Here is a 16256-nt window from a genome sequence, read left to right as displayed (position 1 = left end):
CCTGCAGTAACCATGCCATGGACCAAGGGCAGGAGAAGTCTCCCAGAATAACCCCAGGGAGCTTTCTGAAGGAAGTAGCAATTCCCACACTACCGAGCTAGCTGTAAGTATTACACTATCACCTACCTGATATAAAATACCTGCTGCACAGTCTCCTTCCCAGGAGAAAAGCAAAAAATCACAGCATGTAAGGAGTCTTATCAAAAGTATTTTATTTTGCAGTCCATCTTTACAAAATAATAAGTAAAAGGCATATTGTTCAACATACAAATGTTAAATATACAAGGGCAAATACCAGGGAAAATTAAAGCTCGTCCAGCCTTTCGGTGTAGGTTCCTCATCGTGGACATGTTAGAAGTTCACATGGCTTCTGATGTCATTGATCTGTTTTACCATTTCCCTTATGTGTTCTCCCCTTCAAGAAAAATAAATCCAAGTCAAAAGGCTGCAAGTCATTTTTGCTCGAAACTAATCAGGAAGGAAAAGACTTCATATGGTGGAGGCAGAGAATGGGAGCATTGTTGCAAATTATTTTGTTAATTATAGGCTGGATACAGACTGCCACAAGATCCTTGGGCAAAAAGCAGACTTAAACTTAACTCTGCTTTAATAGTGGCAGAAGATGGCCAGTGCTGCTGTCACGAGCTGGTGCATTTTATGCTTCAGACCATCTCAGCAAGCTCCAGCTGGTGCATCAGTCAGCCCCTCACGCAGCATAGAGGTTACATTATACCCTGGGCACTTGGATGGCATTGCTTATGTAAGTGCCAGGGCTGGAATTCTACAGGAGGATCCAAGCTTTAACTTACTCTTCTTTCAGGACAGTTTGGATACACTTGCTCTGGTAGGCACTGAGGGTGATGCTGGGTTTTCGGGGGCTGGTACCCTTTTCCATCTTTTTCTGCTGGTATTCCTTTTTCATTTTAACCTAGAAGTCATGTACAAAAAGACGACCCCGGTCAGTGTTGGTACTGCCTGACAAAGTGAAAGCATGTTATAGTTACAAACTGGTGTGTCCTACTGCAATGGATTGATTCTCTTTGGGTTGAAAATCTGCTTGCTTTTGCGCTCTTTCTCCCACAAAGAGAAGAAAATGTTACTTCTAGGATGGAGGAAGGTGTGTAGGCTTTCTTTCTTAGGGTTTATACTGGGTTGCAGAGGTTCTGTCTATATTACTAATAAGGATCAGAAGTTATTTTAGTATGTTGTTGCCAATTTAACAGAAGTACAAAGTTGCTCTATTGGAAGGACTGTATGCTATCAGCACTATCCTTAGGTGCGAGAGGTGTTCTCAACAACCTACCAGCTAGATAATTTGTTCTCTCACCTGTCTGATAGCATTGCTCAGGTGCTGCAGCTGGTCATGTATTGTCTGCAGTTCCTTCTTCATATCTTTTTCACTGTCTGATAGAACAGGAAGCTGAGAGTGGAAACTCCGAAGTACTTTCTTCATCCTTTTGATGTACCAAGCAAGAAATGTTGCTGAATTAACTTAGCCAGTTACGCTAAGACACCAACAGTCTTGCACTTCTGTCACTCTTCCCAAGTCTCAGGGGCTCAAGACTTCACTTTCCTCTTTCAGCTAGTCTCACATGGCATTTCTAAACAGCAGGCTGACTCGGTCTGGACCTGAAGTAGTACTGAAAAATCACCACTGAGCCCCAACAAAGAGAATTTCAGAAGCCCAGTCTTCAAACAAACCAGTGTGGCACTTTCTGCCCACTCTGTTCTACCACACTTGCAAACTTCTATTTAACAGCAAGTGATCTGTGATGAAACAGAGCATAGTTTGCACTCACCTGTTCATAATATCTTCTTGCTTCTCTTTGGCTTCCTCATACTTGTCCGCCAAGCGCTCAGCCATTTCCCGCAAACTTTTCCTTTATGCAAGTGAAAAATGTTTATTTACTTTAGATCTACATGCAAGGCAAGTCTGTATGTGGAAACAGGACAAGGAGCCTGAAAACCCAAGCTGGAGCAGGGAGTGAACCTACATGCTTAATTACAGCTGGAAATGCATTCACTTCTCACTTGTTTCACACAGGACCCTGTATAAAGTACTTTTCGCACAAAGGTGCATCATTCCTCACGTTTGACGTGATAAAAGCAGACAGATTACACTCACCTTTCCTCTCGACAGTAATTAAGATCTTCCAGTTGTTTCTTTTTCTGTCCCCACAGCAGCTTCACTCTTAAAATAAACACACACATAAAATCAAACCACCCACAACAGCAATCCAGTTGAATCGGGATTTACGCCACACAGAAAATATGACAGAAGTGATTAATGCTCCTGGTGGTACGAAGAACTAAAGATACTGAAAAATGGGCAGTGGTGAGAACAAACGCTTCCATTTTGTCCTAACTTTATAATATAAATAACTATAATTTGAAGAAGAGAGACTTAATGCAATTTTCTTTTGTTGGGATAATTACCGAGGTCAAAGGATCTGCTGCCATCCACAAGCACAGGCAAACTGACAACAGCAGAAGAGAAGTATTTTACGCGTGTGTTTACTTTTTTTCTTCGCCCTATGAGCCACTGTAGAGATCAAGTATTACACTCACCCCTGCTTTCCCTGGTAACTCAATTTTCAGTTCTGGTATTCCATTAGTCTTACCTGGGTACATTTTACTCATTTACAATGGTTAGTCCAGCAGAGGAGGTTGAGTGCTCAGTACTTAGTGCTGTTGTTTCACAGAGACATTGTACAGCACATATTTGTGAGGGTTTTGTATTACCTTTGCTGAATTTCCTCTTTTGCCAGATCTTGTTTCAGTATGTATTCCTCTCTGAACACTTGTGTGGCTCTGCTAAGAAGCTGAAGGCATTCTTCAGGGGGAGGAGCAGCATCTTTATCAGCAGACCTTAAGAATATGAGAGAGGTTTTTGCAGTCTTACTCCAACATGTTCCTTTGAAAGGCTAAACAACTTACAGTATTTATCATAAGGGCTCTGGGGGGCTCAGTTATGGAAGTGAGGGACTGTAATTAAATCCCTTTGCTATAAATCATTTTTCTGATATGAGGAAATCCTAAGGTATCTTAAGATATTCAAAACCAAATGGGACAAGCACTGAGCAACCTCATCAGCTGAGGTCAGCCCTGCTTTGAGCAGGGGACTGGAACAAGACGATTCCCCCCCCCCGCCCCCAACCTACATCATTACTTGATTGGATGCCACCCCTGTATGGACAGAGAGGCGCAAGTCAGCTGCAGGAGCTGTGTCCCCATTATTGCTACATCCAAGCTAATGCGCTGTTCAAGCAGGAGCTGATGAACACCCACTATTCCTGAGAGTCTTCCCTCTTCAGGTCCCCTAGGAAAACATATTTACTTACTTCAGAAGGAAGGGATTGGCAGAGCTGCGCTGCAGGATGCTTCGGATGTGCTTCTCAAATGAATGCTGTGACTCAGCCAGGATACGAAGAGGGGAAACAGCAACATCTTTGTCTTCTCTGGTACACAGCAGGGGAGGGGATGCAGGGTGGACTGTACTTCTACCAAAGAACATCAAATTGGAGAACACAGTTTAAACCAGAAACATTTAAACTATGTCAGAGTTTAAATAGTAGTTAAAGTGAGGAACTCATCCACTGTGGAATTAATGTATTGCAGGAATAAGTCAGAAGAGTTCTAAGAGGAAATATTTCAATTATGTGGTAAATCCAGCTCTAGACAAGGTTGGTAGAGTGCACATCCCCACATCTTTGGCCACAGCTGAAACCAGCAAGAATCATAAATATCCTTTTACTTAAAGAGAAGAAAGTTCCATAACAAGGCAAGCAAGTGCTTGAACAGCAGAATGCCCTCCTCTTCAAAGCAGCCTCCTAGGTCACTGTCCACCTTGACAGGCTCAAGAAGTGGGCCCATGCAAAGCTCAGGAAGTTCCACAAGGCCAAGTGCAAGGTCCTGCATGTGGGTCAGGGCAATCCCAAGCACAAATACAGGCTGGGTGGAGAATGGATTGAGAGCAGCCCTGAGGAGAAGGGCTTGGGGGTGTTGGTTGATGAGAAGCTCAACATGACCAGGCAATGTGCAGTTGCACCCCAGAAAGCCAACCGTATCCTGGCCTGCATCAAGAGAAGCGTGACCAGCAGGTTGAGGGAGGTGATTCTGCCCCTCTATTCTGCTCTCATGACACCCCACCTGGAGTACTGCATCCAGCTCTGGGGCCCCCAACATAAGAAGGCCATGGACTTGTTGGAGCAAGTCTAGAGGAGGGACATGAGGATGATCAGAGGGCTGGAGCACCTGTCCTATGAAGACAGGCTGAGAGAGTTGGGGTGGTTCAGCCTGGAGAAGAGAAGGCTCTGGGGAGACCTTAGAGCTGCCTTCCAGTACCTAAAGGGGGCCTACAAGAAAGCTGGAGAGGGACTTTTTCCAAGGGCATGTAGTGACAGGACAAGGGGCCATGGCTTTAAACTGAAAGAGGGTAGATTTAGATTGGGTGTAAGGAAGAAGTTCTTTACTGTGAGGGTGGTGAGGCATTGGAACAGGTTGCCCAGAGAGGTTGTGGGTGCCCCAGCCCTGGAAGTGTTCAAGGCCAGGTTGGATGGGGCTTTGAGCAACCTGGTCTAGTGGAAGGTGTCCCCGCCCATGGCAGGGGGGGGTTGGAACGAGATGATCTTTAAGGTCCCTTCCAACCCAAACCATTCTGTGATGCAATGTAATTTCAGATAATAAGGTTTAAAAGAGCTGTAAGAAAAACCTTTTTATGAACACTGCAGAAATAGTTAAAAAAAAAATAACGTGAGGTCTGTAAGAGAACCTGACGTTAATACTAGCTCTGCTGAAGGTACCTGTCCTACATTAAACAGTGTTCTCAGCAATAAATAAACTGAAAATAGTGCCCTCCGCTCAATGTGTTCACTTAATTGTGCAAATGCAAATCTACCACACTAGGCTGTATCTTTCCCACCACCCTCAAAGTAAAGTTGCTTTGGAAATGCATACTAAAATCCCACTACTTTAAAGCACTTGAAGAACCTACTTTTTTTTTTTCCCCCTTTCATGCAAACATAACCTTGGTGCCCATTAAGAATCTCTGTACTCCTGTCTGTAAACAAGTTTTTGATTTGCAGATTCTTCATTATAAAAATGAAGAAAAAAACCCCAACAATACTGTCAAGAACCTTTTGATGCAACTCTTGTCCTAATACTCGTTAAAAGTGATATAGATTAATTATATCCCCTACAAACACCTTAGTAGTAAATAACTACTATAGTAATACTTAAGTGCTCAGCCAGGGAGTGTTCAGAAGGCAAACTTCATTGTGTGTCATAAGAGGTGCAGAAGTCTGGGGTGAAAGGATCAAAGGAATGATTAAAAAAAAAAATATCTTGAGATCCTTTTCATGCAACAGTCACAGATTTCAAACCAGTTAAGAACCACGTACAAGAGAGGCCTTGTAATACACTCATAGGTGTTTGTGATGCAGATCATTGTGGGCCCCAGGATGTCAGAAACGATCCAAAATCCTCTAATCGGCGCAGGTTGCCTGAAAGGAAGAAAACACAAGAATTACCTGGTCAAAAGAGTTCTTTGTCCCTGCAGTTGTGCAAGTTCACTCTTTTGGAAAAGCTCCAGCTATAGCAATTGGCCTACGCCAGACACCTCTCACTAAGCTACGAACCACTCCCCAGAATGAGTCCTGCAAAATCGTTATTCTCATACCACACAATCTGACTGGCAGTCAGCTGTACCAGGACAAACTCATCCAGCCAGAGAGAGGGAGCACTTGTACAACTTCACTGTGAAAAAGAAGCAAAAACCTGCTGTGACCCAGGAAACATTACCCACTTTTAGTGCAAGGCACAGACCTCCTCAGGAAAGAACACAGGTGCTCCCACGTACCACCTTTTTGGTCCAAATGCCCTCTCTCCAGGTAACTACTAACAACATTGGAGGGTCACCACCAGTGCTGACTTAGAGAGCCCTTTAGATTAATGACTTAACACCTATGAATAAACATTTTTTCTGTATTTTTACAGCGTTTAATCCATAGCAGTCTATCGATATGATTAGGCATTATAAAAGTGAGAAAAAAAAGCAGATAAAGATATATTACATGGCCCAGCAAATGATGCCTCTTAAACCTGACCAAGCTCAAAAATTCAGATGTTCTTTTGAGGCATTGTTTGATCCTTAAAAAGCGGATGAAAGGAACATGTCAGCATTCAAGACTCTTAGCCAAATCAAGCCTCAGAGTCGTGCAGGGTTAAGTAAATGGAAGTGACAATTTCTGCTGGTTTGATAGATCATTTTCAGACAGTAACACAGGAATTTAAGCTTACTTCCCTAACTGCATTAAGAATTCTGATGCACAAATTGCTTATTTGTATTATTTGAATTCTTTTGAGCTGACTTCATTATTTTTAACAGCAAGAATACAGCAAAAGAGGGTAAATCATAAATATTTTCCATAGCAACTCACTGATTTGGAAGCAATAGACAGAGTTTGGTTTTTACCTGCATGGCAATGGTTTTGTACAAAGAATATGTTCAACAAAGCACTTCTGTTCTGCTCCCAACTCCTGTAAACTGTCTTTGTCTTCTTCATCTACAAAGAGATTTGTCAGAATGCATCAGATGCACTTTGCAGGGCAAGGGATTCTCGGCATTACCCACATCCACCAGCTTGTCACTAGAAAATTGTACGTGTTCAGATACTACTCTCTTCCCTCTACACGCAATAGAGTCTCGCTACTTACCTGAACCAAGGAATTTGTGCAGTTTATTGATCCATGTCAACCCCACACTATGGACACCAGCTTCATGTGTGCAGTGGTATCTAGAGGGACATTTCGGATCTGAAATTTAAACAGCAAATGTAGGAGAAGGCACTGAACTGAGCAAAACTCATCCTTCAAACCTGCATCGTTGAACATGCATATCAACTTACTGTCCAGTCAGCATTAACATCTTGTTGCAAGTTCTAACTCATCCCCATTCAAAAATTGAGCTAGCTGCATTAGCCACCTTATTAGAGTTCTGCATAACATAAAATTACACTTGAAATACCTGATGAATTGTTTTGAGCTATTCCTATCACATGACATCTGTATCAATCCACTAGATTTTAAAGGGAAGGTCAGTTAAAGCCAGCAGACCAGCATTCTGACAAGCTTCTTGTTCAGAAAGACCCAAACACTTTGTCCTACCTGACCTCCTGCCCCACAATTACATTGGATAGTCTAATAAGCAGATACCAATTCCTCCCTCAGGATTACCATCCCCACAGCACTTGCTTACATACTTAGGTCATCACAGATGCAACAACTTCTACTTTATAATCCACAGCTGAAAGAATTTAGTATTATGTGACCATATGCAATCTGCCCTTGGTTAAACACCAAAGCACCTCCCAGGCTTGCTTCTTCCACAGCTTTCTTGAAGACATCAGGCAAATCCTTATTCTAATACCACTGTTTATTTGACACCAATGATAATTTGTAAATAGCTTGATCCTAAATGCATGAAATAAAGCAAGTAAAAGCCAACAACCTGAGCGACAACCCTACCTCGATGCAGTTTGATTGGGCAAGAGAAATCAGACTCCAAAGGCTCTTCTTCATCTCCTGATGCCAGTTTCAGTGCAAGTTCCAGCTCAACACATTCAAACACATACAGGGAAGGAATTACATCAGATCTTGGGTCCCATGACTTTTCTGACTGTAAAGAGCATTGAATTCTTCTGTGAGACATTATTTAAATAGAAATGCCAACATAAACAGCATCAAGAGAGTTACATAATACAGGCAAGAGCATTAACTGCCAGGGAAAGTAGTTCAAGTCCCTTTTTTTTTTTTTTTTTTTTACTGTCCTAGTTTCAGCTGGGATAGAGTTAACTGTCTTCCTAGTAGTTGGTACGGTGCTATGTTTTGAGTTCAGTATGTGAAGAATGTTGATAACACTGATGTTTTCAGTTGTTGCTAAGTAGTGTTTAGACTAATGTCAAGGATTTTTCAGCTTCTCATGCCCAGCCAGTGAGAAAGCTGGAGGGGCACAAGAAGTTGGCACAGGACACAGCCAGGGCAGCTGACCCAAACTGGCCAACAGGGTATTCCATACCATGTGATGCCACATCTAGTGTATAAACTGGGGGGAGTGGGGACGGGGGATCGCCGCTGGGGGACTAGCTGGGTGCCGGTCAGTGGGTGGTGAGCAATTGCACTGCGCATCATGTGTACATTCCAATCCTTTCATTATTGCTGTTGTCATTTTATTAGCGTTATCATTATCATTATTAGTTTCTTCTTTTCTGTTCTATTAAATTGGTCTTATCTCAACCCGTGGGTTTTGCTTCTTTTTCCCGATTTTCTCCGCCATCCCACTGGGTGCGGGGGGAGTGAGTGAGCGGCTGCGTGGTGCTTAGTTGCTGGCTGGGGTTAAACCACGACATTTATTTAAAAAAACTTATCTCAGAAACAGGGTTTCTTCTTAGAAGATCCTCTTTAAAGTAGTTCATAGTAAGTTTGCTCAAAAACTGATCGGCCATCAGGATACACAGAATTGACATTTAAAATAAAAGCATCAGAGAATCACAGGGACTGGCTGGAATAGGAGGAAGACCCACTACCTCATTATAAAAGAATGCAGGTTTGGCACTTGGCATTCACGTCCAGGCATCCTGCCATCTTGCAGCCAGGAACTTTGGCTAGAATAGAAAAAAAAAAAAAAAAACCAAGAAAGGGTACCTGCTCGTCATCCTCTTCTCCATCCAGTACCACGCAGTGATAAAGCATTCCCGACTCAGTCGCAATCACCAGGATGTTTGGAACACAGGGCAGGCAAAGGACAGCACAGGCATCATAGCCATAGTTATCTTCTGCAGCAGGGTGCATGGGCAGAGGGCCAAGCAGCTTGCCAAGATTTCCAGTGCTGCAATAAAGAAGATGTGTTCACAACACAAGGTGTGGAAGGAGAGTTCCCCATGGTTGCCCGTGGGAGTTTGCTGCAAAATAACTATAAAATAAGGATGATCTTTAAAAAAACCCAAACAACCCAATGGTTTGGAGTTCTGTCTGATTTCCGTCAGATAGCAGCAACCCAGACTTCTGCAGATTAAGAGTCTGAACTACACCTGCTCGGTGGAGATCTCAGAGAAGAAACTGGAGCTCAGTAGTAATGTTTTATGCTTTGAAAGCAATCAAGCTACATTTCAACAAATTCAAGAGGAAACATTTTCATACAAGAAAACACAAAGTACGCATGGAAAGCTCAAGTTAATTACCTTTATCACTTAATTGGCTTCTCGCTTAATAAAGCACTTTACAAGCAGCATTTTGTGGCATGGCATTTCTCTAGGTAGAAGGACTAAGCCCATTTCATTGCCTACAGACAGGATCTGCTCAGTGCTGCATCATTTCTCATGCAAACAGTGCTGTTTCTAACCCGAATACCGCACGTTTTAATATTCAGTTACACTAGATCTAACTTGTAAGTTTTCCACCATCTTCTCAGTTTTCTGAAGTAATCTTTTCTTGTATTGTGTTTATATTCTTGATTCATATTCTTGACTTCTCATTATGGAACATGCCTGCAAACCTTCTATGATCTTGAAGTATTTCTTTTCCTAAGATGCCACTGGCTCATTCAGCCTCATCCAAAGCTAAGGATGTCTGTGCTGTGAACTGAATGCCCCAAAATACACCTTAACAGCCTCAGACCCACCAATCTTTTTAACAGTCCAGTGTCTTCATTTCAGATTTCTGACGGTAAATAACGGACAGTGGATTCTCAGCAGTGGAAACTGCACCCTTAATGTCTAGATGAAAAAAGATGACACACTATTCTTGGATTTCAGTCTATTAGCACTGCCGCAAAGAGATAAAACAGGCTGCAATACAATAAAACTCAGCCCAGCATCCATTACAGAGAGTCCCAGCCAAACTGAGAGATGGTTCTCCAACCCTAACGTTGTACAAACGTACAAGCGCCCCATGAAACCTGAGGATGAATGCGATCCTACCTCTGCAGCAGGCTGATATACGTGAGGAACGTCTCTCCGTTTTCATACAAAATGTAAAGCGGATAGGCCAACACTTCTTCACTCCCTCGCTGTCCAAGTATGTTCTTTGGGACCGGCACTAGCGGGCCAAAGTCAAACGCCACCGCAGTCTCTCCCAGCGATGCCGTATAGGCTCTCCTGGGGACAAGTCAGAAAAAGACCTGAAGTCAGCCGTGATTGTGAGAACACAAGTATTTAACCAGGTCCATCGGTACATGCTGACAAATTACTGCTAAACACCTGTCCATCAGTTCTTTGACATATGCTGTTTTCAGCAGCAAAAGCATGCAAGTAACATCCTTCTTATGGTACCTCATTTCTGCAATACGCCCACCAGCCAGCCCAGTTTCACAGGATAAAAGAGGAGGGCGTACTGGTATTTCCTGGTTAGTGCAACAGTTTGTGACTTGACTAGTAGAGACCCTCAAGTATTTCCTTTCCAACTAGGCTAAGAGGGAAATAAAAAGATCATCCTTTTTTTGCATTCCTCACTCAAAAAGCCCTTCTTAACCCCATTTTGAAGACAAATGACTACTCTGACAAACTGTGACTGTACAGTTTGTTACCACTTTCTTTTAGAAGGATGGGGAAAAAAGGGGGAAAAAAGAAAAGTGCAGTTACTGTGCTAGGAGGAAGTCCTAGCACTGAAGAAGTCCATGAAAAATATCACATCAGATTTTCAGGTAGATTTATCACTTATTCATTAAAAACACAACTGAAAATATAGAGCTTATTCTGTCAAAAGCATTTCAAAACACAAGAAGCCACACAAACCCTTTTTTGATTGTAAGAGTCTCCTCCTCAGTGTCTGAAAGAGCAATCACTTTGACAGGTGTCTGAGGTACCTTCAGACTATAAAACCTAGAGGAAAGAGACAGCAGCAATGTTCATTCAGCTGGCAGCATTGCACATGTCCCTGCTGATGCAGGAACATCAGTTGGTATCACTCTTAAATTTCTCCCATCCTATTTTTTATTGGTAATCCTGCTAAGAATGGCAGGACACAAACATCTAGCAAAAAATCAGACTGACTATGACAAAAGAAATACTAGATAATCAACTACAAACAGGTTTTACCTTATAGTGTTATCTGAAGTCAAGAGCACAATATGGGGCTCTAATGTCTCACAGGGATACCAGGCAGCATGCTTTAAAGTCAGAGATGTTGAGCTTGTGAAGAACCTTTCCGCAATGGGAATAGTGCTGAAATACAGAGCAGAAATGTGCACTGTTGTTATAAGAAACACAGAATTTACTTCTAAGGGGAAGTGGGGGCAAGAGGAGCTAGAAACCAAATTAAAAGGTTTCAAAGCCATTAGCTGTATTATTCTTACAGTTGGAGGGGCAGCTTTAACTTGAAACGCTTTGTTATTTCCATCTGGACATGCGTGCTTTTAGCTACCACAGCTAAAAGACCCCAGGAAGGCTAGAGCACCCCGCTCCTCAGCTTTTGCAACAAGTTTAGAAGGTCATTTATTTGGGTCCCTTGACAATCAGCAAGTCCCTGAGCCAACAAAATAACTTCATTTGCGATTGTCCCCCTACAACCCTGATACAACCAACGCCTTCCATATCTGTTTGGCCCCAAGAAGAGGAGAGGCTGCAGAGGAACGGCGGCAGGACAGGGATGCTGTTAACCGCCTGAGGTCTCACCCACCTACAGTTCACCGTGGATTTCCCACCTTCAAACTCCGAATTCTTCCCCCAGCGTTTAGGCAGCTCCAGCACCATGAGCCCCTTCGTACCGATGAGCGCCACATGATGCTGCGTGGGGCTTAGCAGCGTCTGATAAACCTCAAAAAGGGGTGGGTTTATGCAGATAAGGGTCTGAAAGTACAAGTATTACAGTTAAGCACAAGCCATGGAAAGTGCTCACGGAAGCACGGCACGTCTTTATTGCGGACGGTGACTTATACAACGGCTACGAGCTGCAGAACGGGGCACGAACGTGCTTCCAGCCACGGCCGAGCACAAAGCCGAACGGTTCCACTGAGGCGAGGACCCACCGAGAGCGGGCTGGAGGGGGTGACCACCCGGCCCGGAGCCTTCGGGGACCGGCCCCCCTCAGCCCCGCGCCCGCCACGACACCCCCCCTCCCCTTAACGGTCCCCTCACAGGGCCCGCCGGCCCCTCACGGCTCCCCCCCTCAGCGCCGGGCCCCACCTGGTAGCGGCCGAGCCCCGCGGGGTCGGGCCCGCCGAGGCGTCGGAGGCCGATGGTGTGGAGGGCGCTGCGCTCGCCGTCCCAGAGGAAGAGGTCGCCGTCGAGGCCGAAGAGGAGGTTGCGGATGAGGGGCGGCCGGGCGGCGGGGGCGGGGGCGCGCTCGCGGAGGCGGCTCAGCACCGCGTGCTGCGGCAGGGCCGCGCGCCACTGCTCCGCCGGGCCCCACTCGGCCGCCATCGCCGCCGCCGCCGCCGCGCAGCCGCTGGCGCGACCGCGGCGTCACCGGCCGCGCCGCCAATCGGCGGAGCCGCCGCCCCCCCCCCCCCCGCTCCGGTGCCGGGACTACATTTCCCGGCGTGCCCCGCGGCAGAGGCGCGCTGCGGCTGCCGGGCGGGCGATGGAGTCGCCGCTCCGGCGACACCGGGCTCGCTACAAGGGCCCGGCCGCGCCGCCCTGGAAGGAGACCTACCGCCGCGTGAGTCGGGACGCCGCGGGGGTCCGGGGCGGTTGGGTTGGGGTGGGGTGGGGTGGGGTGGGGGGAGCTCTGCCCGCTCCTTTGGCACCGGTTCGCCGCCTCGCCCCGGGCCGGCCGGGCTCGGTCCCGCCCGGGCGGGTGAGCCGAGCCGGGCCCCTTCCCAAGTCCTCCTCATGAGAGTCCAGCGCTGCCGTCGCGGGCTGGCGGAGGCCAACCCCCGGTGGGAGCTGTCACCCCGCTCCCGCGCAACCCCGTCCGGGATGTGACCGGCACTCGGGCCTCGTCCCCTCCGCTAACGGGCTCCGTGCGGTCCGCTCCCTCCCAGCGCTGCATGGAGAGGCTGAGGAGGAGCCGGGCGAAGCTGCTGGACCGGTACCGCCAGGCCGGGGAGAGAGTGTGCGGGCCGGCCACGGGCGCGCTGCTGGTGCGGGAGGTGATGGAGCAGGAGTGGCAGACGCTGCAGGCCGCGCAGGAGGGCCAGCCGCCCCGCCGGGGAACGGAGGCCCTGGCCCAGGTCAGTACGAGCTCCGTCGGGCCGATGCGGTCTCCAGCACCCTCGCGTCAACGCGCTACCTAATGCCGGCGTTCCGAACGCGCCTCTCTGCAGCTGTAACTCTGGTCTTTCGCTGGGTGGAGTTGGCAAAACTCGGGGCGACTGGGTTTCCTGCTCCCGCAGCTCGCGTGGGGCGTCGTGCTGTGAAAGTGCTTGCCTTTGGGCCCACGAGTGGGGAACTTCCTAGTTTCCTTCACAAACTGCCTGTGAGTCACGGCAGAGGGTGGGTTCCTCATCTCTGGTTTTTAAAGCCGGTCTGTCACTTCCCGCTCCTGAGAATGGGAATAGAAGTTCAGCGGTTTGAAAAGCAAGTTCTTGGACAGGCTGTGTTCAGACCCATTCTGGCTGGCTTTGCACAGGTGATTATATCATAGATTCCTTTACACGGCGCATGGTTTTGCAAGCACAGAGATTGACCAGACAGAAGAATAAGCAGAGTGAATTTATGTTACAGTGACAGTTCAGTCAGGTGCTGGAAGTTAAGTGAGAAAGTAGTCAGAATGGGAGAATCACTGACTGATGCACCTTTCAGATGCTAGAGGACCCCGATGAGCTAGCAGTACTGGAGGAGATCCAACAAGAATTGATCTTGCAAGGTAATGTCTCTACACGCTTTCTGACTCCTGTTTGATTTGTAATATTCCTGACTTTCTAGTAATCCATACTAGCTGAGGCTGCACTCCTTGGTTCTTGTAGACCACGTGATAGAGGGGAAGAGCCTCCTTAGGAATCTCTGTAGCCTCTCTAATGCATGAAGACCCTTTTTGACAGTTTTAAAAGTGGCATTTTAATGTCTGTGAGAAGCTAATAAGAGAGGAGACCAGAGAAACAGCACTGAGGTGTTTGGGAGCTGTAGGAACCTGTATAAATCATTTCAGAATGTTTCTAAATTGTTGGTTGGAAAGCAGAAAGTCACCCCCTTGAGACTGGCTAAAGATTGAGCCATAGGAAAAACTGGATTAGCAGGAATGATTTCCTCAAGTGTAGAAATCTGATCCAAAGAAAGTTCTTAGAAACTAGTGGCTGCCCCAGCCTCTACCTACCCAGCAGCTTCACGTGTGCTGCTTTGTCTTCAGTTCATAACCATAACGGATGCCTGAGGGTATTTTGCTGTGTTATTGCAGAACAGCTGGTTATAGAAGAGTATGAGCGAAGCCTGCAGTTTGATGAAGAATGTCTCAACGCAATGCTCGATGGCTTGGATGCTAGCGACAGGGTCATCTGCCCAGTGTGTAGAAAGTAAGCAAGCCCTTAGCATTGGAATGAGGTTCTCCTCTCCCCTACCGCAGTTTGCACTTAGAAACAGGCCAAAACAGCGGGCAAACGGAAGCCGCTGTTAATTTCAGCAAAATAATAAAAAAAAAAACTCATCTCCTAAACCTTAGCAGGTTTTTTTGCTAAAATCTACCTTTGTTCTGGTTGTTGTGATGATCCTCATTGTGTGCTCTTTCTAGGAATAACCTGACTGTGAGGAATCACTTAGTTTTTTGCCAGTGTGGATTATACATCAGCACGCAGGTAAGCTGCACCGTGAGTTAACGTGTTAAATGCGACATCTGAAGTCTGCTGCTGCAAAGAGGCAGTTTTAAGCTACAGACAGCAACTTAAGTGTAAGATTTCTTTTAACCCAATTTTTTTTCTCAGGATATGACAGAAGGGAAGCTTCGGTCACTTCTAGAAAACACTGTAACAGAGCACAGTCACAGGTGCTTGCACAACCCAGAGTTCACAGTTACCAGTGGAATGGAGGAAGAAGCCAGTCTCCTCATGAGCTGTCCGGTGAGTCTAAATGTCAGGTTCCATGAAAGGATCTCTGCTTGGATCCACTTCTCAATTACATGGGCAGAAATCACAAGCCCATTCATCCCATGGGTTTGTGTTGGCTGTTTTTCCACAAACTTCCTTGGAAATGGTTTTACTTTTGACCACCAGTAACCATAAAAAGAAGAGCCAAATTACACAACTTACCTTAACTGCTGGGTTAGGGAACGTTTCAAGGACCTACCGCGTTCAGTGCCTTATCTTTCTCACACCTTAGCCAACAACTTCCAAGTCTTGTGTGGAGCGTCTGTTCAGGTAAGTGGTTCATGAAGAGAAGTTCCAAAAATTACTTGTTTAAGCCTCCTTGAAAGGCTCGCCCATACCTCTTAGAAAACACATACCATCCCTTTGGCTCAAGCTAGAGCTAGCAAGTTCTTAGCTTTGCTGTTTACATAAAATTACTGAGGACAGTGCTAGGAGCAGAGCTTTCAAATAGTTCTGAACATTAATAATGCATTTTATACATTGCTATAGCTTCTCTGTTCAACTTACCTTTTGTAAAGGTCTGTGACTCTTGGACGATTCTCCTGTAAGTTGATTCAGCTGCTGCTTTTTTACCGGAAGGACTCCAAGACTAAAAATCCACCCAGAGCTGCTAGTACTTTTATGTATATATGTGTAATTAACTGCTGTGTCAAAAAGATACTTGAAAAGGCAGTAGTACTGCCTTGACCTGCACTTTTAATGGCACAATATATGTTTTGAAATAAATATACTTCATTTATTTCAGCCTTAGTGTTGTCTTTAACAATGCATTGGTGATCTCACGTTGGACTTTAGTTTTGGTTTCTGTTTAAACTTAGTATGACCTTCAGGCAACAACTGGAGACAGTGGCTTGAGTAGAAGACCACAGCTGCTGCCCTGCAGCAGTGCCTTTGACATCAGCAGCCACAGCCTTTCAGTCATTCTGCTGGAACTAAAGTGCTCCAGCCTTTCCACAGTATTTTGCTAAAACACCTACATTAATAGTAAAATAATAGGTTATGGCAGCACATCCCTTTTTAAAACGGCTCCTCAAACCATGTTCAAGACCCTGAATTCTATTCCCTAACATGTAGGCAGACAGCCAAGACCTCTAGAATGAGTCACGTACATAATTAGCACTGCTTGGCCAGCAACATTCCTCCTACAGACACAACTCTGACAGAGGGCACGCTGTGTGTTTGGAGGTGCTGGAATAGCTCTCTCTGGAGAAAACTCTGGACCAGCACACGCCATTGCTGCAGCAAC

General features: G+C 45.9%; 1 protein-coding gene across 1 annotated transcript; it reads right to left on the bottom strand.

The window, feature by feature from the left end:
- Nucleotides 1–195: 195 nt before the first annotated feature.
- On the bottom strand, nucleotides 196–12439 carry NUP88 (nucleoporin 88). Its single transcript, XM_030028930.2, has 17 exons — nucleotides 12177–12439; nucleotides 11671–11840; nucleotides 11091–11216; nucleotides 10788–10874; nucleotides 9975–10151; nucleotides 8701–8884; nucleotides 7525–7675; nucleotides 6715–6813; nucleotides 6473–6563; nucleotides 5400–5501; nucleotides 3342–3500; nucleotides 2743–2868; nucleotides 2126–2191; nucleotides 1800–1880; nucleotides 1328–1454; nucleotides 810–928; nucleotides 196–415 (listed from the first exon to the last, which is right to left on the bottom strand). The coding sequence occupies exons 1-17, from the start codon at nucleotides 12411–12413 to the stop codon at nucleotides 352–354; spliced, it is 2166 nt and encodes a 721-aa protein (XP_029884790.1). The 5' UTR covers nucleotides 12414–12439; the 3' UTR covers nucleotides 196–351.
- Nucleotides 12440–16256: the final 3817 nt, after the last annotated feature.

The sequence above is a fragment of the Aquila chrysaetos genome, chromosome 10, assembly GCF_900496995.4.
Source record: "Aquila chrysaetos chrysaetos chromosome 10, bAquChr1.4, whole genome shotgun sequence".
NCBI lineage: Eukaryota > Metazoa > Chordata > Aves > Accipitriformes > Accipitridae > Aquila > Aquila chrysaetos.
Note: the sequence above shows the minus strand (reverse complement) of the source record. Positions and strands in the feature narration are given on the sequence as shown.

Coding starts and splice junctions, on each gene's coding strand:
- NUP88 (XM_030028930.2), bottom strand. CDS start 12,413: ATGGCGGCCGAGTGGGGCCCGGCGGAGCAGTGGCGCGCGGCCCTGCCG. Junction 11,841..12,176: donor CGGGGCTCGGCCGCTACCAG/GTGGGGCCCGGC, acceptor TTGTACTTTCAG/ACCCTTATCTGCATAAACCC. Junction 8,885..9,974: donor TATATCAGCCTGCTGCAGAG/GTAGGATCGCAT, acceptor TCTTTATTGCAG/CACTGGAAATCTTGGCAAGC.